The sequence below is a fragment of the Agelaius phoeniceus genome, chromosome 6, assembly GCF_051311805.1.
Source record: "Agelaius phoeniceus isolate bAgePho1 chromosome 6, bAgePho1.hap1, whole genome shotgun sequence".
In the NCBI taxonomy this organism is placed as follows: domain Eukaryota; kingdom Metazoa; phylum Chordata; class Aves; order Passeriformes; family Icteridae; genus Agelaius; species Agelaius phoeniceus.
The window spans coordinates 55848654-55872766 of NC_135270.1; the positions used below are offsets into that span (position 1 = coordinate 55848654).

The 24113-nt window shown below is 50.6% G+C and overlaps 1 protein-coding gene across 1 annotated transcript; it reads right to left on the reverse strand.

Moving 5' to 3' along the window:
• Nucleotides 1-1376: 1376 nt before the first annotated feature.
• AHNAK2 (AHNAK nucleoprotein 2) lies at nucleotides 1377-24113 on the reverse strand. The gene is made up of 4 exons (XM_054635384.2): nucleotides 24056-24113; nucleotides 23310-23451; nucleotides 22794-22969; nucleotides 1377-21952 (listed from the first exon to the last, which is right to left on the reverse strand). The coding sequence occupies exons 2-4, from the start codon at nucleotides 23443-23445 to the stop codon at nucleotides 2339-2341; spliced, it is 19926 nt and encodes a 6641-aa protein (XP_054491359.2). The 5' UTR covers nucleotides 23446-23451; nucleotides 24056-24113; the 3' UTR covers nucleotides 1377-2338.

Here is a 24113-nt window from a genome sequence, read left to right on the forward strand (position 1 = left end):
TCATCACTTAAGTCGTCGAGCAATTGACTGAATGATCATTTTGGGCCCCTTTCAATTAACTATTCTATTCCATTCTGTTCTATTCTATTCTATTCTAACTGTCTGTTAAGTGAAACAGGGTTAGATCAGCTACAAGGAAAAAATCTTTACTGTGATGCTGCTGAGGCCCTGGCAGAGGTTGCCCAGAGCAGCTGTGGCTGCCCCATCCCTGGCAGTGTTCAAGGCCAGGCTGGATGGGGCTCTGAGCAAGCTGGGCCAGTGGAAGGTGTCCCTGCCCATAGCAGATGGATGATCTTTAAAGTTCCTTCTGTCCCCTTAACATTCTGTGATTCTGTCATAAGAAGAAGAGAAGAAATGAAGAACATCTTAATCTACAGATGGTTAGACAACCAAGTGCACTTCACTTACAACCCATTTCCAAAGTGTTTTGCTGTGTCTGCTTTCCTATACTAAGAAGAACATGGAGAAATGTGGGAAAACTACTATAATGAAGCATGTCATTCTGGAGAGAGTATCTCGTGAGTGAAGTGGTGATTGCAGCCATCTTGGCCAAAGAAGCCACAAAGAAATTGAGTTTAAAATCTCAACAGGAGGAAAAGGGACAGCAAAACTTCAACTCTGGACAGGAGGAGAGCTGACTTCAGGAACTGGTGAGTAAACTCTCCTGGAAAATGTTTTTGTATTTGAGGGGATTTTCCTGCTCTGCTCTGCACTGGGGCAGCCTTGCCTGGAGTCCTGTGAGCAGTTTTGGGTGCCACAATTAAAAAAAAAGGACATTAGAGAGTGTCCAAAGGAGGCCACAGGGATGATGAAGTGTCTGGAGGGGAAGCTGTATGAGGAGGGGCTGAAGTCACTTGGTCTGTCCAGCCTGGAGGAGACTGAGGGGAGAGCTCAAGTGTGGCCTTCAAATCCTCATGAGGGGAAGCAGAGGGGCAGGTGCTGATCTCTTCATTCTCATGGCCAGTGAAAGGACCTGAGGAAACGGCTGGAGCTGAGTCATGAGGGATTTAGGATGGATGTTAGGAAAGGTTTTTCACCCAAAGGGTGTTTCAGCACTGGGACAGACTCCCCAGGGCAGTGGTCACAGCCCCAAGCCTGACAGAGCTCAAGCAGCCTTTGGACAATGCTCTCAGGCACATGGTGCGAGTCCTGGGGTGTCCTGTGCAGGCCCAGGAGTGGGATTCAAGGATCCTGAAAGGTTCCTTCTGCCTCAACATATTCTATGGTTCAACTTTGAGTGAAATGTCTCCATTACCCTTACATTAAGGAACTGTGCTGTCATTAAGTCCATGAAGAACATGCAAACTTTTGCAAATTTAAGCTGGGATTTTCCTAATCAGAAATGTCAGTAACTCACGCTACTCAAGTTATTATTCCTATAGTGAGTTTATTGTGAATTAAGAATACAGACAGTGTTTAATGGTACATGTGAAGGCTGTCACATACACACCCTGGTTTTCATTGTGCACTTGAGAGAAGCATTAATATAAACAAAGGAGCAAATAATTATATACACCTCCTTTCCCAGAAAATCTCTGAAGCAATTCCACCAGTGTGGCAGATCATTCTAAGCATTTAACAATCCCATAAGTATATACATTAAAATTTATTTATCCACATTTGAATAATATTCTTTGTAAGCATGTTTTATTCTGGTATCTTACAAACATGATTTAGTTACATGTTTTTTGGTCTTGAAATTATTCTGTTGGGTTTTGCTGTTTTTTATTTTAAATTATTGTAAGGCTAAATATGACCTGCCACAATAATAAAAAAATGAGAAGAGAGGAAGAGGCAAAGCATTAGTCTCTCTACACTAATATTTAATTTTTATTTTATATTTTAAAATGTTTGTGGAATATACATACTACCTTAGCTGAAATAAAGAAAAAACATTTTAATAACAAAGCAAAAGTAGATCAGAAAGTTCCAAAATCTAAACAGGTAAGTGTAGTTCTCATAATACTAGTCTAGAGCCCATTCTGGAAATAATCTGTAATCTAAATATAACTGGTGTGTTTTGAGAAGCCTCTTTAACAAGTCTTTTGGTATTGTTGAGCCTTTCAATGATTTACTTTTGTGGTTCTGGTATCTACTCAGACTTTGCTCAACCTATGGGCTCATCTGCACCTGTCATAATTGTTGCCCTTGGGGTAGATATGAAGAAATCATTATTTTTATTAGTGTACAATCTAGTACATCCATGTACTTGAAAAATTGTTCAAGTGTTTTCATGAATACCAACCTTGGCTTTTAATTTTCAGTTAGTAGAAAATTAGGAAAACATTCTCTTCTGTGGATGATTTTGTTTTCATTGAGGATTGAGAAAATACAAGCTTCATTTGGCTGTATCTCCAACAATACTAGATTTACTCTCTTTTTCTTCCTCCAACAGGATCAGTTCAGTTCTTGCTGAAGATGTCACAATAGATGAGGCCCCATCAATTTCAGCTTTTTCACTTTCTCCTATTTCTTTAGGTGATAAGCTTTCTTGTGCATCAAAAAACACATCTGGCTTATCTGTTGGGCTATCTTCATCTGAGAGTCTCCCCTCTTTATGACCCACCTCTTCTTTGTCAGCAGACTTAGCCTTTTTGGAAGGAGATGTGAAACCAAGCTTGGGAAATCTAAACCATCCAGCTTTTTCAGCCTGCTTAGAGGAATCATCTGATGTGTCAGCAGGTTTCACATCTTCTGGAACTGATTTTTTTATTTCTGCTTTTGCATCCGTGCTTGTTTCATCCCCAGAAGATGAAAAGCCAATACTTGGAAGCCAAAATTTAAATCTTCCAGGAGATCTTTTACTATCAGTCTTTTCTTTCTCATTGGTTATGTCTTTTTCTTCACCTTCCACTGCTTCAACTACATCTTCATCTTCAGAGAGAGGAGCTGCAGTTATTCTCTCTGGTGATTTATCAGGAAAACTCTCTTCAAGTTTACTGGAACCCTTTACTTCAGCAGCAGATGTTTTTAACTTTGACAAACTTACTTTTCCTCTAGATTCTTCAGACCCATGGTGTGGTTTGTCAGATAGTTTAAGCTCAGCACTGCCACTTCCCTGTGCAGCTACTCCAAAGCTTTCACCAGCACCTGTAGGTATTCTCACTGATGTATCTCCTGTTGGAGATGGCTGCTGGACCAGCACATCTAAATCACTGTGTGATTCAGGCAACTTGGCCTTGAGCAATGAGAATCCCAAAGTAGCAGTTTTGACCTCTGATGACAGAATCTCTGATTCTTTCAGTATCTCAGTAGTGTAAATCTCACACCGCTCAATAGCAACATGTTCAGGTTCTACTTTTTCACTTACTTCTTGGCCCTCTATGTAAGACCAATGAATGTCTTGCCCTGCACTTGAAAGGGAGGACTCTATGGTAGCTGTCATTTGGGCTGTTTTAATGGCAGGTTCAGTCAGTGTTAAAATTTTGCTTTTTGCTTTTTGAATACCCCCCTCTACAGCTCCTGGGGTTTCTTCAGGGATAGCAGAGCTTGCTTGCAGTTGCACTATTTCAATGTCAGTACTAGATCCCTTTGGATCTGTTACTACTTTTGACAGTAAAACATCAGCTTCAATTGGGGGAGCTCTGAAAGTGAATCTTGGTATTTTTAGTTTGGGAATTCTTACACTTACTTCTGGGACACCTTGTGTTTGGTCCACTGTTTCCCCTGTTACTCTGGCAGATGCTTCTATACAATCTAGAGCTGGACTTTTCAGGCCAATTGATCCTTCTGGTTTTTGTAACTGCATTTCTGCTGTGCCTCTTTCACTTTTAGGTGCTGAATCAGCTTCTGACTTAGGCAAATTGGTATCATCTTCAAACCCCTTGATTTCAGAATGCAACATTCCAAACCTTGGAATCTTAAACTTGTATGCTTTAATTTTACTTGTTTCTGCTCTATCTTCTACTTGCACTTCCACTCCTGCAGACACATCCTTTTCAACACTTTTCACGTGAAATTTCATTTCAGGATCTACTCCAGTAATTTTAACGTCCGTCTTCAATGTTGGAACTTCTACCTTTAGATCTTCCAGCTTAGCAGTAACATAAGTACCATCTTCTGATCCTTTTGCTGTGGACCATTCATACGTAGTCCTTTTTAATTGACTTTCTTCACTGTCTTTTCCTGTGATTTTCACCTCACCCTTTATCTTTCCTTTTTTAATTGGTGCCTCATTGTTTTGAATATCTAGCTCTTCCTTTGGAAGATTAACATCTGTTTTCTTCTGTGTTGCATCCAGAGTAATTTCAGCTGATGATGGCTTGAATCCTACCCCTGATGTCTCTAACTTTATGGAACTTTCTACCTTTTGGACATTTATATCCTGTGATTTGCCTTTATGCTCTGGAGACGACAGAGTACACGTAGGAAACTTATTTGCTGAACTCTTGTCTTTGTCAGTTTCCAAAGTGCTTGGGTATGACTTAGACAATTCTGCTGCAAACACTGTGATTTCTGAAGTATGTCCTTCAGCACTGCGCTTAACTACATCTGCATAAGTTTCAGTTTTTGGAATACTCACTCTACTATCTGTTCTTTCTGTGGATAATGAAATGTCTCCTTCAATCTTTGGCGAGCTAACATTAGAACTCTCCACAGAATCTCCTAATTTCTGAATCCCTTCTTTTCCAATAGTAATTTCAGCAACTGCATGTGGTAATGAGAAGGTATTTTCAGGAGCACTTGTTTCAGTTTGTACTTTAGCAGAAGGAATAGTTGCCTGAGCTTTTTCCATACTTCTTTCAATATCGGCATCACTTTTCTTTTCCTTTAAGGATGACCTGCCAAATGCAGGTATTCTGAATTTTGGCATTTTAAACCATCCCTGATGTTCTTCAGTCTGAACTTCAGCTTTTATTTCATGTTCTTTTAATTTGATTTCCTTCTCCTCAAGACTCTCACTAACCCCCTCTGTCTTTGGTTTGGTGCTTATGTCTACCTTTGCATCTTCAATGCCACCTGTCAGAGCTTGGGGTGTTTTTACCTTACCATCAACTACTCCAGGATCTGACACATCAGATATAAGTTCTGATGCTGGAACTCCCACAGCAATGTCAGCAATTTCTTTTGTTGTTCTTAGTTGGGGTAGCTCAGCTTCTATTTTTGGAGAACTGATCTCTGTCTCTGGGACTTTCCCTTTTGTTCTAGTGATTCCAAACTTTGTCTTCTGGAATTTCTGCATTTTAATCTTCCCTTCAGGACCTTCTAATTTCACTTTTCTTCCATCCACAACTGATGAGCTTTCTGTTAATATATCAGGGCTCTTCAAATCAACTGAAGCTTCTCCTTTGGGGAGCTTAGTACCTGTTTTTTGAATGTTACATTCATTGGTAGAACTTATTTTTAAGTCGACCTGTTGAAAACTCCCCTCTGAGGGAGCCAAAGAAGCATCAATCTTTGCTGAGCTGACTGTTATTTCAGTTTTAGAGGCTTCAGTTTCTACTCTGGAAAACTCCAGAGTGTGGACTGTAGTGTCAGCCAGTTTTATGCTGATCTGTGCCCCTTCTTCCGTCCCTTCAGGATGACATTTTTCTATATCAGGTATCTTAATAGAATCATCACCCTCTATTTCTGTTTTAGGAAAAGTAGCATCAGCTTCAACTTTTTGAGATTTTGGAACCTTGATCTTGGAGAGCGAAATTTTAGGCATGACAAATTGAGGCTTTTTAATTGGACTTTTTTGCTCAACTTTTCCTGCAGATATTTCCAGATCAAGGTCTGGCCCACTACCTTGATCATCAGTTGCAGTTTCATTCACTTCTGTATCTATTCTGCTTGACATGACAACAAGCTTTTGGTCTTCCAAATTTGCTCCAGAATCAGATTTAACACTTGCTTCCTTTTTTGGTGACCAACTGAAGGATGGAAGTTTGAATTTGGGCATCTTGAAATGTCCTTCTTTCTCTTCTCCATCTCCATCTTGCTTTATTTCCCCCTTGATCTTTACTGCTGCATCTGAATCCTGAATATCACTGTCTGTTTTTGGAATAGGAATGTCAGATGATGGGAGGTGAACATCAGCCTCTGATGTCTTACTGTCAGTTTTGATAATTTTGGCTTCAGGACTGTAAGTCCTTGTTTCTGTGCCACATTCTACCTTCAAGTCTGGTGCTTCAACAGCAATGTCAGATATTTCTACTGTTGCTTTTAGTTGGGGAACCTTGACTTCTGCTTTGGATTGGCCAACATTCTTTTCCGACCCTTTCCCTTTAGAAAGTGTGATTCCTACCTTTGGCATTTGGAATTTAGACGTTTTTGTTTTCCCTTCAGAACCTTCAGCTTTTATCTCTACATCACCCACAGCAATTTCACTTGATGTTCTTTCAACACTTATGTCAGGACTCTTCACCTCAAGTGAACCTTCAGGTATCATCTTAATATCTGAGGTGGAGAGGCTGGCATTAGCAGCAGCTGATTTCAGTGTCAGATCATCTCCTTCACAGGTAGGAACTTTGACCTCACCTGTAGGCATGCTAATATCCACCTCTATTTTGGGAGCTTTGGCTTCTGGTTTGGAAAATTCTGAAGTTGGGACTGTAACTTTGGGCACTTTTATGCCCAGTCCTGCAACTTCTCCACTACTTCCTTTCTCAGATTTCTGAACAGAAACACCTTCTTTTTCTTGTTTGGGTCCAGAAACACCACTTTCCACTACAGGCAGAGAGACCTGTACTTTCTGACCCTTAATTTTAGGGAATGAGATCTTTGGCATGGTAAATTGGGACTTCTTGGTTTTGGCCTTTTCACCATCTTTTTCTGTTGTATCAAATTCTTCATGAAGGTATTGATTCTCAGGAGTAGGAAAAGTTAATTCAGATCCCATGTCTCCAGATAAGGTAGACAAAGTGGGTCCTTCCAAATGCTCCTCAACATGAGAAGGAGCAATAGCTTCTTTCTTTGGGGACCACCTAAATGAAGGCAATTTGAATTTTGATGATTTAAATTTGTTTTCTTTCTCCTCAGTGCCCTTTGCTCCTGTAACTACTTCCTGTTCTGCCTTGCACTCTAAATCTGGGCCATGGATTTCTGCTTCTAATTTTGGCAAGGTAACCTCCATGGGTGAGAGATTTGGATCCATTGTTGGTGCATCCAGAACAGCTTCAAGTGAAGGCTTATGCAACTTGACAGCAAGATGGGCATCAGGGATTTGAACTGGTTTTTCAATATCAGGACAAGTCATATCAGATGTTATCCTTCCCTTGGAAATTTCAGATTCCACAGTGGCACCAACATCACTTTCAGATGCTTTTCCCTTGGATTGAATTCTGAATTTTGGTTTTCGGAATTTAGGAATTTTAACTGTGACCTCTGTGTCACCCAAAGATATTTCAGCAGATGTGGTTTTGCCCTCTAGCTTAAAACCTCCTTGCTCCTCAGAACCATCTTCACTTAAAATTTCAAAATCTGAAAGATTTTCATCAGCAAGAGATGGTATTTTTGATTCCGATTCTGATAGATTAGTTTGGTATTTAGTAAGAGTAATATCCCCCTGTCGTAATGAGGATTCCAGATCAATTTCAGATGAAGTCACTTCAGATTTAGAGAAACCAATGCTAGGAACTCTGAATTTGGTACTTTTAGAGACACTCTCCCCCTTAATGTCAGTAAAATGTTTAGGTTCAATGCTCTCAGAAGGGACAGAAGAAGATTCCTCTGTCAAAGAATAACAAAGAGTTTCAGAGACAGAAACATCATATCCAGACTGGCTTTGTGCATGAGGTTTGAAACTTTTAGAAAGAGAAAATTTAGGCATTCTAAAGACAGAAGATTTAGATTTACCAACATCCTCTTTACAAGAAGAAGAATCTAGGGGAACATCAAAGCTCAGCGCTTGGAACTCAGACTCAGAAAATGTCACGTCCACGATGGCGGGTCCCGAGGGCACCGTCACTTGAGGCTCCGGGAGGCTGACGTCCACCTCGGTGGCCACGGTGCCTTTGGCCTCTCTGCTGCTGGACCAGCCAAAGGAAGGCATGCCGAACTTGGGCATCTTGAACTTGCCGTCCTTGGTCTTGGTGGCCTCCTTCTCTGGGACTTTGGCTTCTCCTTCAAGGCTAAGGCTGGCCTCGGGGGCCTGCAAGTCGACGCTGGCCTGTGGAAGGGTGACGTCAACAGAGGGCAGGCTGATGTCCACCTTGGGAGCTTTGATGTCAGCTTTGGGCATCTTGAGGGAGGGCTTCTCCAGCTTCACGCCAGTGCCCTCTGTTGAGGCCGTCACGGTGGCGGATGGGAGCTCCACCTCAGCGCTGGGCAGGCTGATCTCAGCTGTGGGCACCTCGGCCTTGGGGGAGGAGACTGTGAATTTGGGCTTGTCAAATTTGGGCATCTTCAGCTTGCCTTTCAGGCCCGTGCCTTCCAGCTCCAGCTTGCCTTCCACGGAGGGAGCTTTGACCTCTACGTCGGGCGCCTGGAGCTCCAGGGAGCCTTCAACGGAGGGCAGCTTGACATCGGGGGCCGTCACAGTGATGTCGGTGGCCTTGAGCTCGGCCTGCGGGAGGCTGACGTCTGCCTCCAGTTTGGGAGACTTGATGGTAGGCTTGGAGAAGACCACGCTGGGCACCTTGACTTTGGGCATGTGTATTTTCATGCCGCCACCCTCCGCTTTGCCAGCGGCCACCTCCAGGCTGCCTTCGGCCTCGGGGCCATGCAGGGCCGCTTCGCCCTCCTGGCCTTTGGGCAGCGAGACCTCGGCCTTGGGCAGGCTGACCTGTGCCTGGGGAGCTCTGACTTTGGGCAGCTTGACGCTGGGCATCTTGACGTCGGGCATCTTGAATCGGCCTTTCTCAGCCTCGGCTGCTACCGTGCCCGCATCAACGGTCACCTCCACACCGGGCACTTGGATATCGGCCGTGGGCAGGGTCACCTCCACTTCGCTGGCTCCGGAAGGCACCGTCACTTGAGGCTCCGGGAGGCTGACGTCCACCTCGGCGGCCACGGTGCCCTTGGCCTCTCTGCTGCTGGACCAGCCAAAGGAAGGCATGCCGAACTTGGGCATCTTGAACTTGCCGTCCTTGGTCTTGGTGGCCTCCTTCTCTGGGACTTTGGCTTCTCCTTCAAGGCTAAGGCTGGCCTCGGGGGCCTGCAAGTCGACGCTGGCCTGTGGAAGGGTGACGTCAACAGAGGGCAGGCTGATGTCCACCTTGGGAGCTTTGATGTCAGCTTTGGGCATCTTGAGGGAGGGCTTCTCCAGCTTCACGCCAGTGCCCTCTGTTGAGGCCGTCACGGTGGCGGATGGGAGCTCCACCTCAGCACTGGGAAGGCTGACCTCGGCTGTGGGCACCTCGGCCTTGGGGGAGGAGACTGTGAATTTGGGCTTGTCAAATTTGGGCATCTTCAGCTTGCCTTTCAGGCCCGTCCCTTCCAGCTCCAGCTTGCCTTCGGCGGAGGGAGCTTTGACCTCTACGTCGGGTGCCTGGAGCTCCAGGGAGCCTTCAACGGAGGGCAGCTTGACATCGGGGGCTGTGACAGTGATGTCGGCGGCCTTGAGCTCGGCCTGCGGGAGGCTGACGTCTGCCTCCAGTTTGGGAGACTTGATGGTGGGCTTGGAGAAGACCACGCTGGGCACCTTGACTTTGGGCATGTGTATTTTCATGCCGCCACCCTCCGCTTTGCCAGCGGCCACCTCCAGGCTGCCTTCGGCCTCGGGGCCCTGCAGGGCCGCTTCGCCCTCCTGGCCTTTGGGCAGCGAGACCTCGGCCTTGGGCAGGCTGACCTGTGCCTGGGGAGCTTTGACTTTGGGCAGCTTGACGCTGGGCATCTTGACGTCGGGCATCTTGAATCGGCCTTTCTCAGCCTCGGCTGCTACCGTGCCCGCATCAACGGTCAACTCCACACTGGGCACTTGGATATCAACCGTGGGCAGGGTCACCTCCACTTCGCTGGCTCCGGAAGGCACCGTCACTTGAGGCTCCGGGAGGCTGACGTCCACCTCGGCGGCCACGGTGCCCTTGGCCTCTCTGCTGCTGGACCAGCCAAAGGAAGGCATGCCGAACTTGGGCATCTTGAACTTGCCGTCCTTGGTCTTGGTGGCCTCCTTCTCTGGGACTTTGGCTTCTCCTTCAAGGCTAAGGCTGGCCTCGGGGGCCTGCAAGTCGACGCTGGCCTGTGGAGGGGTGACGGCAACAGAGGGCAGGCTGATGTCCACCTTGGGAGCTTTGATGTCAGCTTTGGGCATCTTGAGGGAGGGCTTCTCCAGCTTCACGCCAGTGCCCTCTGTTGAGGCCGTCACGGTGGCGGATGGGAGCTCCACCTCAGCGCTGGGCAGGCTGATCTCGGCTGTGGGCACCTCGGCCTTGGGGGAGGAGACTGTGAATTTGGGCTTGTCAAATTTGGGCATCTTCAGCTTGCCTTTCAGGCCCGTGCCTTCCAGCTCCAGCTTGCCTTCGGCGGAGGGAGCTTTGAGCTCTATGTCGGGCGCCTGGAGCTCCAGGGAGCCTTCAACGGAGGGCAGCTTGACATCGGGGGCCGTCACAGTGATGTCGGCGGCCTTGAGCTCGGCCTGCGGGAGGCTGACGTCTGCCTCCAGTTTGGGAGACTTGATGGTAGGCTTGGAGAAGACCACGCTGGGCACCTTGACTTTGGGCATGTGTATTTTCATGCCGCCACCCTCCGCTTTGCCAGCGGCCACCTCCAAGCTAGCTTCGGCCTCGGGGCCCTGCAGGGCCGCTTCGCCCTCCTGGCCTTTGGGCAGCGAGACCTCGGCCTTGGGCAGGCTGACCTGTGCCTGGGGAGCTTTGACTTTGGGCAGCTTGACGCTGGGCATCTTGACGTCGGGCATCTTGAATCGGCCTTTCTCAGCCTCGGCTGCTACCGTGCCCGCATCAACGGTCACCTCCACACCGGGCACTTGGATATCGGCCGTGGGCAGGGTCACCTCCACTTCGCTGGCTCCGGAAGGCACCGTCACTTGAGGCTCCGGGAGGCTGACGTCCACCTCGGCGACCACGGTGCCCTTGGCCTCTCTGCTGCTGGACCAGCCAAAGGAAGGCATGCCGAACTTGGGCATCTTGAACTTGCCGTCCTTGGTCTTGGTGGCCTCCTTCTCTGGGACTTTGGCTTCTCCTTCAAGGCTAAGGCTGGCCTCGGGGGCCTGCAAGTCGACGCTGGCCTGTGGAAGGGTGACGTCAACAGAGGGCAGGCTGATGTCCACCTTGGGAGCTTTGATGTCAGCTTTGGGCATCTTGAGGGAGGGCTTCTCCAGCTTCACGCCAGTGCCCTCTGTTGAGGCCGTCACGGTGGCGGATGGGAGCTCCACCTCAGCGCTGGGAAGGCTGACCTCGGCTGTGGGCACCTCGGCCTTGGGGGAGGAGACTGTGAATTTGGGCTTGTCAAATTTGGGCATCTTCAGCTTGCCTTTCAGGCCCGTGCCTTCCAGCTCCAGCTTGCCTTCCACGGAGGGAGCTTTGACCTCTACGTCGGGCGCCTGGAGCTCCAGGGAGCCTTCAACGGAGGGCAGCTTGACATCGGGGGCCGTGACAGTGATGTCGGTGGCCTTGAGCTCGGCCTGCGGGAGGCTGACGTCTGCCTCCAGTTTGGGAGACTTGATGGTAGGCTTGGAGAAGACCACGCTGGGCACCTTGACTTTGGGCATGTGTATTTTCATGCCGCCACCCTCCGCTTTGCCAGCGGCCACCTCCAAGCTGGCTTCGGCCTCGGGGCCCTGCAGGGCCGCTTCGCCCTCCTGGCCTTTGGGCAGCGAGACTTCGGCCTTGGGCAGGCTGACCTGTGCCTGGGGAGCTTTGACTTTGGGCAGCTTGACGCTGGGCATCTTGACGTCGGGCATCTTGAATCGGCCTTTCTCACCCTCGGCTGCTACTGTGCCCGCATCAACGGTCACCTCCACACCGGGCACTTGGATATCGGCCGTGGGCAGGGTCACCTCCACTTCGCTGGCTCCGGAAGGCACCGTCACTTGAGGCTCCGGGAGGCTGACGTCCACCTCGGCGGCCACGGTGCCCTTGGCCTCTCTGCTGCTGGACCAGCCAAAGGAAGGCATGCCGAACTTGGGCATCTTGAACTTGCCGTCCTTGGTCTTGGTGGCCTCCTTCTCAGGGACTTTGGCTTCTCCTTCAAGGCTAAGGCTGGCCTCGGGGGCCTGCAAGTCGACGCTGGCCTGTGGAAGGGTGACGTCAACAGAGGGCAGGCTGATGTCCACCTTGGGAGCTTTGATGTCAGCTTTGGGCATCTTGAGGGAGGGCTTCTCCAGCTTCACGCCAGTGCCCTCTGTTGAGGCCGTCACGGTGGCGGATGGGAGCTCCACCTCAGCGCTGGGCAGGCTGACCTCGGCTGTGGGCACCTCGGCCTTGGGGGAGGAGACTGTGAATTTGGGCTTGTCAAATTTGGGCATCTTCAGCTTGCCTTTCAGGCCCGTGCCTTCCAGCTCCAGCTTGCCTTCCGCGGAGGGAGCTTTGACCTCTACGTCGGGCGCCTGGAGCTCCAGGGAGCCTTCAACGGAGGGCAGCTTGACATTGGGGGCCGTGACAGTGATGTCGGTGGCCTTGAGCTCGGCCTGCGGGAGGCTGACGTCTGCCTCCAGTTTGGGAGACTTGATGGTAGGCTTGGAGAAGACCACGCTGGGCACCTTGACTTTGGGCATGTGTATTTTCATGCCGCCACCCTCCGCTTTGCCAGCGGCCACCTCCAAGCTAGCTTCGGCCTCGGGGCCCTGCAGGGCCGCTTCGCCCTCCTGGCCTTTGGGCAGCGAGACCTCGGCCTTGGGCAGGCTGACCTGTGCCTGGGGAGCTTTGACTTTGGGCAGCTTGACGCTGGGCATCTTGACGTCGGGCATCTTGAATCGGCCTTTCTCACCCTCGGCTGCTACCGTGCCCGCATCAACGGTCACCTCCACACCGGGCACTTGGATATCGGCCGTGGGCAGGGTCACCTCCACTTCGCTGGCTCCGGAAGGCACCATCACTTGAGGCTCTGGGAGGCTGACGTCCACCTCGGCGGCCACGGTGCCCTTGGCCTCTCTGCTGCTGGACCAGCCAAAGGAAGGCATGCCGAACTTGGGCATCTTGAACTTGCCGTCCTTGGTCTTGGTGGCCTCCTTCTCAGGGACTTTGGCTTCTCCTTCAAGGCTAAGGCTGGCCTCGGGGGCCTGCAAGTCGACGCTGGCCTGTGGAAGGGTGATGTCAACAGAGGGCAGGCTGATGTCCACCTTGGGAGCTTTGATGTCAGCTTTGGGCATCTTGAGGGAGGGCTTCTCCAGCTTCACGCCAGTGCCCTCTGTTGAGGCCGTCACGGTGGCGGATGGGAGCTCCACCTCAGCACTGGGAAGGCTGACCTCGGCTGTGGGCACCTCGGCCTTGGGGGAGGAGACTGTGAATTTGGGCTTGTCAAATTTGGGCATCTTCAGCTTGCCTTTCAGGCCCGTGCCTTCCAGCTCCAGCTTGCCTTCGGCGGAGGGAGCTTTGACCTCTACGTCGGGCGCCTGGAGCTCCAGGGAGCCTTCAACGGAGGGCAGCTTGACATCGGGGGCCGTGACAGTGATGTCGGTGGCCTTGAGCTCGGCCTGCGGGAGGCTGACGTCTGCCTCCAGTTTGGGAGACTTGATGGTAGGCTTGGAGAAGACCACGCTGGGCACCTTGACTTTGGGCATGTGTATTTTCATGCCGCCACCCTCCGCTTTGCCAGCGGCCACCTCCAAGCTGGCTTCGGCCTCGGGGCCCTGCAGGGCCGCTTCGCCCTCCTGGCCTTTGGGCAGCGAGACTTCGGCCTTGGGCAGGCTGACCTGTGCCTGGGGAGCTTTGACTTTGGGCAGCTTGACGCTGGGCATCTTGACGTCGGGCATCTTGAATCGGCCTTTCTCACCCTCGGCTGCTACTGTGCCCGCATCAACTGTGCCCGCATCAACGGTCACCTCCACACCGGGCACTTGGATATCGGCCGTGGGCAGGGTCACCTCCACTTCGCTGGCTCCGGAAGGCACCGTCACTTGAGGCTCCGGGAGGCTGACGTCCACCTCGGCGGCCACGGTGCCCTTGGCCTCTCTGCTGCTGGACCAGCCAAAGGAAGGCATGCCGAACTTGGGCATCTTGAACTTGCCGTCCTTGGTCTTGGTGGCCTCCTTCTCTGGGACTTTGGCTTCTCCTTCAAGGCTAAGGCTGGCCTCGGGGGCCTGCAAGTCGACGCTGGCCTGTGGAAGGGTGACGTCAACAGAGGGCAGGCTGATGTCCACCTTGGGAGCTTTGATGTCAGCTTTGGGCATCTTGAGGGAGGGCTTCTCCAGCTTCACGCCAGTGCCCTCTGTTGAGGCCGTCACGGTGGCGGATGGGAGCTCCACCTCAGCACTGGGCAGGCTGACCTCGGCTGTGGGCACCTCGGCCTTGGGGGAGGAGACTGTGAATTTGGGCTTGTCAAATTTGGGCATCTTCAGCTTGCCTTTCAGGCCCGTGACTTCCAGCTCCAGCTTGCCTTCCACGGAGGGAGCTTTGAGCTCTATGTCGGGCGCCTGGAGCTCCAGGGAGCCTTCAACGGAGGGCAGCTTGACATCGGGGGCCGTGACAGTGATGTCGGTGGCCTTGAGCTCGGCCTGCGGGAGGCTGACGTCTGCCTCCAGTTTGGGAGACTTGATGGTAGGCTTGGAGAAGACCACGCTGGGCACCTTGACTTTGGGCATGTGTATTTTCATGCCGCCACCCTCCGCTTTGCCAGCGGCCACCTCCAAGCTGGCTTCGGCCTCGGGGCCCTGCAGGGCCGCTTCGCCCTCCTGGCCTTTGGGCAGCGAGACTTCGGCCTTGGGCAGGCTGACCTGTGCCTGGGGAGCTTTGACTTTGGGCAGCTTGACGCTGGGCATCTTGACGTCGGGCATCTTGAATCGGCCTTTCTCACCCTCGGCTGCTACTGTGCCCGCATCAACGGTCACCTCCACACCGGGCACTTGGATATCGGCCGTGGGCAGGGTCACCTCCACTTCGCTGGCTCCGGAAGGCACCGTCACTTGAGGCTCCGGGAGGCTGACGTCCACCTCGGCGGCCACGGTGCCCTTGGCCTCTCTGCTGCTGGACCAGCCAAAGGAAGGCATGCCGAACTTGGGCATCTTGAACTTGCCGTCCTTGGTCTTGGTGGCCTCCTTCTCAGGGACTTTGGCTTCTCCTTCAAGGCTAAGGCTGGCCTCGGGGGCCTGCAAGTCGACGCTGGCCTGTGGAAGGGTGACGTCAACAGAGGGCAGGCTGATGTCCACCTTGGGAGCTTTGATGTCAGCTTTGGGCATCTTGAGGGAGGGCTTCTCCAGCTTCACGCCAGTGCCCTCTGTTGAGGCCGTCACGGTGGCGGATGGGAGCTCCACCTCAGCGCTGGGCAGGCTGACCTCGGCTGTGGGCACCTCGGCCTTGGGGGAGGAGACTGTGAATTTGGGCTTGTCAAATTTGGGCATCTTCAGCTTGCCTTTCAGGCCCGTGCCTTCCAGCTCCAGCTTGCCTTCCGCGGAGGGAGCTTTGACCTCTACGTCGGGCGCCTGGAGCTCCAGGGAGCCTTCAACGGAGGGCAGCTTGTCATCGGGGGCCGTGACAGTGATGTCGGTGGCCTTGAGCTCGGCCTGCGGGAGGCTGACGTCTGCCTCCAGTTTGGGAGACTTGATGGTAGGCTTGGAGAAGACCACGCTGGGCACCTTGACTTTGGGCATGTGTATTTTCATGCCGCCACCCTCCGCTTTGCCAGCGGCCACCTCCAAGCTAGCTTCGGCCTCGGGGCCCTGCAGGGCCGCTTCGCCCTCCTGGCCTTTGGGCAGCGAGACCTCGGCCTTGGGCAGGCTGACCTGTGCCTGGGGAGCTTTGACTTTGGGCAGCTTGACGCTGGGCATCTTGACGTCGGGCATCTTGAATCGGCCTTTCTCACCCTCGGCTGCTACCGTGCCCGCATCAACGGTCACCTCCACACCGGGCACTTGGATATCGGCCGTGGGCAGGGTCACCTCCACTTCGCTGGCTCCGGAAGGCACCATCACTTGAGGCTCTGGGAGGCTGACGTCCACCTCGGCGGCCACGGTGCCCTTGGCCTCTCTGCTGCTGGACCAGCCAAAGGAAGGCATGCCGAACTTGGGCATCTTGAACTTGCCGTCCTTGGTCTTGGTGGCCTCCTTCTCAGGGACTTTGGCTTCTCCTTCAAGGCTAAGGCTGGCCTCGGGGGCCTGCAAGTCGACGCTGGCCTGTGGAAGGGTGATGTCAACAGAGGGCAGGCTGATGTCCACCTTGGGAGCTTTGATGTCAGCTTTGGGCATCTTGAGGGAGGGCTTCTCCAGCTTCACGCCAGTGCCCTCTGTTGAGGCCGTCACGGTGGCGGATGGGAGCTCCACCTCAGCACTGGGAAGGCTGACCTCGGCTGTGGGCACCTCGGCCTTGGGGGAGGAGACTGTGAATTTGGGCTTGTCAAATTTGGGCATCTTCAGCTTGCCTTTCAGGCCCGTGCCTTCCAGCTCCAGCTTGCCTTCCACGGAGGGAGCTTTGACCTCTACGTCGGGCGCCTGGAGCTCCAGGGAGCCTTCAACGGAGGGCAGCTTGACATCGGGGGCCGTGACAGTGATGTCGGTGGCCTTGAGCTCGGCCTGCGGGAGGCTGACGTCTGCCTCCAGTTTGGGAGACTTGATGGTAGGCTTGGAGAAGACCACGCTGGGCACCTTGACTTTGGGCATGTGTATTTTCATGCCGCCACCCTCCGCTTTGCCAGCGGCCACCTCCAAGCTGGCTTCGGCCTCGGGGCCCTGCAGGGCCGCTTCGCCCTCCTGGCCTTTGGGCAGCGAGACTTCGGCCTTGGGCAGGCTGACCTGTGCCTGGGGAGCTTTGACTTTGGGCAGCTTGACGCTGGGCATCTTGACGTCGGGCATCTTGAATCGGCCTTTCTCACCCTCGGCTGCTACCGTGCCCGCATCAACGGTCACCTCCACACCGGGCACTTGGATATCGGCCGTGGGCAGGGTCACCTCCACTTCGCTGGCTCCGGAAGGCACCGTCACTTGAGGCTCCGGGAGGCTGACGTCCACCTCGGCGGCCACGGTGCCCTTGGCCTCTCTGCTGCTGGACCAGCCAAAGGAAGGCATGCCGAACTTGGGCATCTTGAACTTGCCGTCCTTGGTCTTGGTGGCCTCCTTCTCTGGGACTTTGGCTTCTCCTTCAAGGCTAAGGCTGGCCTCGGGGGCCTGCAAGTCGACGCTGGCCTGTGGAAGGGTGACGTCAACAGAGGGCAGGCTGATGTCCACCTTGGGAGCTTTGATGTCAGCTTTGGGCATCTTGAGGGAGGGCTTCTCCAGCTTCACGCCAGTGCCCTCTGTTGAGGCCGTCACGGTGGCGGATGGGAGCTCCACCTCAGCGCTGGGCAGGCTGACCTCGGCTGTGGGCACCTCGGCCTTGGGGGAGGAGACTGTGAATTTGGGCTTGTCAAATTTGGGCATCTTCAGCTTGCCTTTCAGGCCCGTGCCTTCCAGCTCCAGCTTGCCTTCCACGGAGGGAGCTTTGAGCTCTATGTCGGGCGCCTGGAGCTCCAGGGAGCCTTCAACGGAGGGCAGCTTGACATCGGGGGCCGTGACAGTGATGTCGGCGGCCTTGAGCTCGGCCTGCGGGAGGCTGACGTCTGCCTCCAGTTTGGGAGACTTGATGGTGGGCTTGGAGAAGACCACGCTGGGCACCTTGACTTTGGGCATGTGTATTTTCATGCCGCCACCCTCCGCTTTGCCAGCGGCCACCTCCAAGCTAGCTTCGGCCTCGGGGCCCTGCAGGGCCGCTTCGCCCTCCTGGCCTTTGGGCAGCGAGACCTCGGCCTTGGGCAGGCTGACCTGTGCCTGGGGAGCTTTGACTTTGGGCAGCTTGACGCTGGGCATCTTGATGTCGGGCATCTTGAATCGGCCTTTCTCACCCTCGGCTGCTACCGTGCCCGCATCAACGGTCACCTCCACACCGGGCACTTGGATATCGGCCGTGGGCAGGGTCACCTCCACTTCGCTGGCTCCGGAAGGCACCGTCACTTGAGGCTCCGGGAGGCTGACGTCCACCTCGGCGGCCACGGTGCCCTTGGCCTCTCTGCTGCTGGACCAGCCAAAGGAAGGCATGCCGAACTTGGGCATCTTGAACTTGCCGTCCTTGGTCTTGGTGGCCTCCTTCTCTGGGACTTTGGCTTCTCCTTCAAGGCTAAGGCTGGCCTCGGGGGCCTGCAAGTCGACGCTGGCCTGTGGAAGGGTGACGTCAACAGAGGGCAGGCTGATGTCCACCTTGGGAGCTTTGATGTCAGCTTTGGGCATCTTGAGGGAGGGCTTCTCCAGCTTCACGCCAGTGCCCTCTGTTGAGGCCGTCACGGTGGCGGATGGGAGCTCCACCTCAGCACTGGGCAGGCTGATCTCGGCTGTGGGCACCTCGGCCTTGGGGGAGGAGACTGTGAATTTGGGCTTGTCAAATTTGGGCATCTTCAGCTTGCCTTTCAGGCCCGTGCCTTCCAGCTCCAGCTTGCCTTCGGCGGAGGGAGCTTTGACCTCTACGTCGGGCGCCTGGAGCTCCAGGGAGCCTTCAACGGAGGGCAGCTTGACATCGGGGGCCGTCACAGTGATGTCGGCGGCCTTGAGCTCGGCCTGCGGGAGGCTGACGTCTGCCTCCAGTTTGGGAGACTTGATGGTAGGCTTGGAGAAGACCACGCTGGGCACCTTGACTTTGGGCATGTGTATTTTCATGCCGCCACCCTCCGCTTTGCCAGCGGCCACCTCCAGGCTGCCTTCGGCCTCGGGGCCCTGCAGGGCCGCTTCGCCCTCCTGGCCTTTGGGCAGCGAGACTTCGGCCTTGGGCAGGCTGACCTGTGCCTGGGGAGCTTTGACTTTGGGCAGCTTGACGCTGGGCATCTTGACGTCGGGCATCTTGAATCGGCCTTTCTCACCCTCGGCTGCTACCGTGCCCGCATCAACGGTCACCTCCACACCGGGCACTTGGATATCGGCCGTGGGCAGGGTCACCTCCACTTCGCTGGCTCCGGAAGGCACCGTCACTTGAGGCTCCGGGAGGCTGACGTCCACCTCGGCGGCCACGGTGCCCTTGGCCTCTCTGCTGCTGGACCAGCCAAAGGAAGGCATGCCGAACTTGGGCATCTTGAACTTGCCGTCCTTGGTCTTGGTGGCCTCCTTCTCTGGGACTTTGGCTTCTCCTTCAAGGCTAAGGCTGGCCTCGGGGGCCTGCAAGTCGATGCTGGCCTGTGGAAGGGTGACGTCAACAGAGGGCAGGCTGATGTCCACCTTGGGAGCTTTGATGTCAGCTTTGGGCATCTTGAGGGAGGGCTTCTCCAGCTTCACGCCAGTGCCCTCTGTTGAGGCCGTCACGGTGGCGGATGGGAGCTCCACCTCAGCGCTGGGCAGGCTGTCCTCGGCTGTGGGCACCTCGGCCTTGGGGGAGGAGACTGTGAATTTGGGCTTGTCAAATTTGGGCATCTTCAGCTTGCCTTTCAGGCCCGTGCCTTCCAGCTCCAGCTTGCCTTCCGCGGAGGGAGCTTTGACCTCTACGTCGGGCGCCTGGAGCTCCAGGGAGCCTTCAACGGAGGGCAGCTTGTCATCGGGGGCCGTGACAGTGATGTCGGCGGCCTTGAGCTCGGCCTGCGGGAGGCTGACGTCTGCCTCCAGTTTGGGAGACTTGATGGTGGGCTTGGAGAAGACCACGCTGGGCACCTTGACTTTGGGCATGTGTATTTTCATGCCGCCACCCTCCGCTTTGCCAGCGGCCACCTCCAGGCTGCCTTCGGCCTCGGGGCTCTGCAGGGCCGCTTCGCCCTCCTGGCCTTTGGGCAGCGAGACTTCGGCCTTGGGCAGGCTGACCTGTGCCTGGGGAGCTTTGACTTTGGGCAGCTTGACGCTGGGCATCTTGACGTCGGGCATCTTGAATCGGCCTTTCTCACCCTCGGCTGCTACTGTGCCCGCATCAACGGTCACCTCCACACCGGGCACTTGGATATCGGCCGTGGGCAGGGTCACCTCCACTTCGCTGGCTCCGGAAGGCACCGTCACTTGAGGCTCCGGGAGGCTGACGTCCACCTCGGCGGCCACGGTGCCCTTGGCCTCTCTGCTGCTGGACCAGCCAAAGGAAGGCATGCCGAACTTGGGCATCTTGAACTTGCCGTCCTTGGTCTTGGTGGCCTCCTTCTCTGGGACTTTGGCTTCTCCTTCAAGGCTAAGGCTGGCCTCGGGGGCCTGCAAGTCAACGCTGGCCTGTGGAAGGGTGACGTCAACAGAGGGCAGACTGATGTCCCCCTTGGGAGCTTTGATATTAGATGGTGTAATTTCTGAAATTTTATCTTTTGATTTTTTATTGAATTCCCACTTCTCTGTTTCAATACCTATTTTTGAAATCTGTATTTTTCCTTTGGTATCTTCTGTTTTTATTTCTATTGGGGTAGATTTTATATTTGGTTTTTTCAGACTCGGCAACTGGCCTTCAGGTTTTTGTATTATATTGTTTTCATCAATTTTTCCCATGGATATTCCTATTTCCATTTCAGCAGTTGGAATTTTTTCTGTTGGTCCAGTTACCTGAAGTCCTCCTGCATTTTCCAAGGTTTGCACTTTTAGTTCTCTGTCACTTATCTGTTCTTCAAGTTGGGCTGTTTCTTCCTTGGTATTTGACCAGGTAAATGTAGGGAATTTTAACTTTGGCAGTCTGAATTTGCTTTCTTTCCCCTCTATATCTTTTTCTCCTCTCTTCATTTCAATTTCTATGTTTAAGTCTTTGTCATTTGTGGGCATGCCATCTTCCTCCATACCTTCCTTTTTTATCCTATCGTCTGTGTCCTCTTTGCTTTCTTCTCTTGTTATTTTCATGTCTGTTTTGGGTGCTTTGGGTGCTTTGGCCACTTTGAATGATGGCATTTGTATTTTCCAAGTAGATACATCTGATTGTGCATCTGGCAAAAGAGTTTTTGCATTGAAATTCCTGCTGTCCTCTGAAGTCATATCAGCTGTTTTTTCTGGGACTGACTGTGGAACGTCACTTCCCTGTTTAGTAATGTCAGTCTCTGTCTCTTTTCTGTTGGGCACTGAAATTCCAGAATTTATTTTCTGAATATTTAGTATTTGTGTGTCTTCTGCTTGTTTTTCTCCTGTTTCCAGTGTTTCAGATGTCTGTAATTCTACTTTAGCAGTGCCAATTTCTAGGCCTTTTACTTGTACAGATCCTTTAGTACTGTGACCCATCAAGTCTATGTTAATTCCACTTTCTCCATCTTTTTTATCTGCTGTTCCCTTCTGTTTCTTTTTTCGGGATTTTGATGAGGCTTGTGGAGATTTTTTAGTTGGGCTTACTTTCAGATCAGCAGTTTCTAAACTAGGCTTTGGTATCTCTGTTGTTATGTCTGGTACTTCAGGTACACTAAATTTTGATGATGCTTCCTTGTCATTTTTAATGCTTATTTCAACTTCAGGGCATTGTTTTACATGAGACGGAATGCCATTTTTAATTTCTTTTAAGTCTTTTGTTAAAGTTTCATGTCCCTCCCCTGTCTTCACTTCATAAGCAGGAGATGTGGTATATTCAACAGTTAAAATTTCGGGATTTTCCAGGCTTATATCATATTTATGCATTTTTTCTCTTTCAGAGATCAGTGTCGTTTTTATTTCTTTTTTTTGCTTCTCTTGTGGCTCTGGTTTGGACCTGTGCATTCTGAATCCAATGCTAGGGAACTTCAGCTTCTTTTGGCTTCCTTTTTTCTCTTTGGTATGGACCTCTTGTGGAAATTGAGACTCTGTGTCCGTGCTTGTAGGGGAAATATCCTGCAAAGCAGGCTCATATGCATCTGATGTACTATGAGATCTTCTGTGCCTCAATATCTTTTTATTTTTGATTGATTGAAATTTTGGCCATGATAATCTATCTTTTTTAGGTCTCTTACTTCTTCCTACTCTTTGGCTTACAATTAATGTTTCCCTGTCTTCTTCTGAAATGGATTTTCCTGAAACATGCAGTGTTTCTTCAGGAATGCTCTCACTGAGCTCTTTTTCCTAAAAGAACAAATAGTATTCAGAAGATTAGAAGTAACCTAAATATAGGTGCAACAGAAAATAAAAAACATACCTTAAAACCTGAAAAATGTTCTTTTGATTACTAGTATCTACTTGTTATATAAAAAAATCCTGAAGATTATAAAAATATGCAATGTCAGGCAGAAATTACATAAAACAAATGGACTGTAATATATGGATTTCTGAAGATATTCCTTTCAAAATATTACAGTAAACAGTGGTTTCTGTATGTATGTATGTATGCATCTATCTATCTATCTATCTATCTATCTATCTATCTATCTATCTATCTATCTATCCCTGTACAAATATATGTTATATATAGTATTTATGTGTATGTATAAGTATTTGAAGAAAATACAATCTTTAAGTTGATGGAAACCTATGAAGAGGTCTGGCAAAATATCAGTGGTTAGACACAGATATTTTTTTAATAGAAAAATCTTACAGAGAAGCTTTGGATTAAAATTTTCACTGATATTTTACATTTTTGAACATGCTTATTATAAGTATTACAGAGATTACCCAAGTCTGTTCCATCAGTGGACAATTAACAATTAAAAAATGCTGACTCACTAAAGAGTATTATCACCACCTAAAACAAGATTGTGGATTTATATAAAATCCATAGTCTCACTCAAGATATTTAAAAAGCTGCAAATATTGTGTGGGATTTTTTAAAATCATGAATATTCATGCTAGTAACTTTAAACACATGTGTAAGTCTTAAGAAGACACAAGCGTGTGTTTTATGATCATTTCCACAGAGCACATTACTATAGTATGTTATCCAAACTTTGTAAACTAATCAGAAATCTACCTGGGCTATCCTTTCCTTTTTGTGCTGGGCTGTAGAGTGTTCCAGATCTTCTTGCACGGCAATTTTTCTTTTGAGGCTGAATTGGACTCTGTATGGCTCGGAATATTGGAGAATCTTGAGTGCATCTTCATATTTGATATTATCGAAAAATATTGTAGCACTTAGAAGCTGATCACCTGTAAGTGGAATAATACATAATTTTAATTACTTTGTGTTTTCTTATAGTTTTTTTTTTCTATTTTAGTTTTGTATATACTAATTTCTATGTGTCTTTTCCACTGTTCCAGTGAAAACTGATTTTTTTTACGGTATACAAAAAACATCACATTTCATTATTGTTCAAGCAAGTGATCTTAGAAATTATTAATATGGACAGGTTAAGCTCATAGATAACATTAGTTGGTTTAAAATCTACTATTTCTGATACCCAAAGAGATGGCAGATCACACAGCTACAATTCTCATTATTTAAAGATATAGAATAAAATCAAAACAAAATAAAAAAATCAGACTGTACCTTCTCTAAGACTAAATATTTTTGAAGCAGGAGATTCCTTAAGTACTTTTTTAATAAATATTCCTTCATTTCCTCCACCTTTCACACTAAAACCACTAGCTCCAGCTTCCACTTCTGTTTTCAGGGTCACTTCCATTGTCTCCTAGAGATAGAAAAATATGTGAATTTATCATTTTTACTAATTTGTATTAAAGGGTTCTAAGTTGTTCTACAATAAAAAATTTAATCTCCTCAAGTATATTTTCAATAGCGCAAAAAAGATTATCCAAAATAGAGGATATACTTAGTATGGGTTTGATTCTGTTCTAAATTACAATTAAGCACATGTGTTAGGGTTATGTTAAATCAGGGTCATAGGAAAAATAGGTTATAATTTTAAAATGTGAAACATATGGAAACTTTTAGGGCTGAAAGATTGTATTTTCTGTGAAGATGTTAACCACTCGAATTAAAGTCAATGGGCCAGAAAAGTCAGAGTAAGAGTTAATGCTGTACTGCACTCAAATCAGAGAAGGCTAAAGAAAGAATTCTAAAAAGAATTATGGAAGGACCACAAATAGGACAAATAAATGTTCCTGCCCGTGCCACAACTTGGCCATTCATGGAGTTCCTGGTCAAAACAAGTCTGAAGTGATTCTTTGCCCATTTGTCCTTCCTTCTGTCCATCCATTCATCTCTGTGTGTTTTAACAAACTTTACTATTTACAAAGCTCATACCTAAAACTACAGAGTGCTTTTAGACTGACCTGTGGATGACTCTGCTTTGATTTGTCTGTAGAATGTCTTTTGTTTTCTTCTTGAAGC

Coding starts and splice junctions, on each gene's coding strand:
- AHNAK2 (XM_054635384.2), bottom strand. CDS start 23,445: ATGGAAGTGACCCTGAAAACAGAAGTGGAAGCTGGAGCTAGTGGTTTT. Junction 22,970..23,309: donor AATATTTAGTCTTAGAGAAG/GTACAGTCTGAT, acceptor TTCCACTTACAG/GTGATCAGCTTCTAAGTGCT. Junction 21,953..22,793: donor AAAAGGAAAGGATAGCCCAG/GTAGATTTCTGA, acceptor TTGTTCTTTTAG/GAAAAAGAGCTCAGTGAGAG.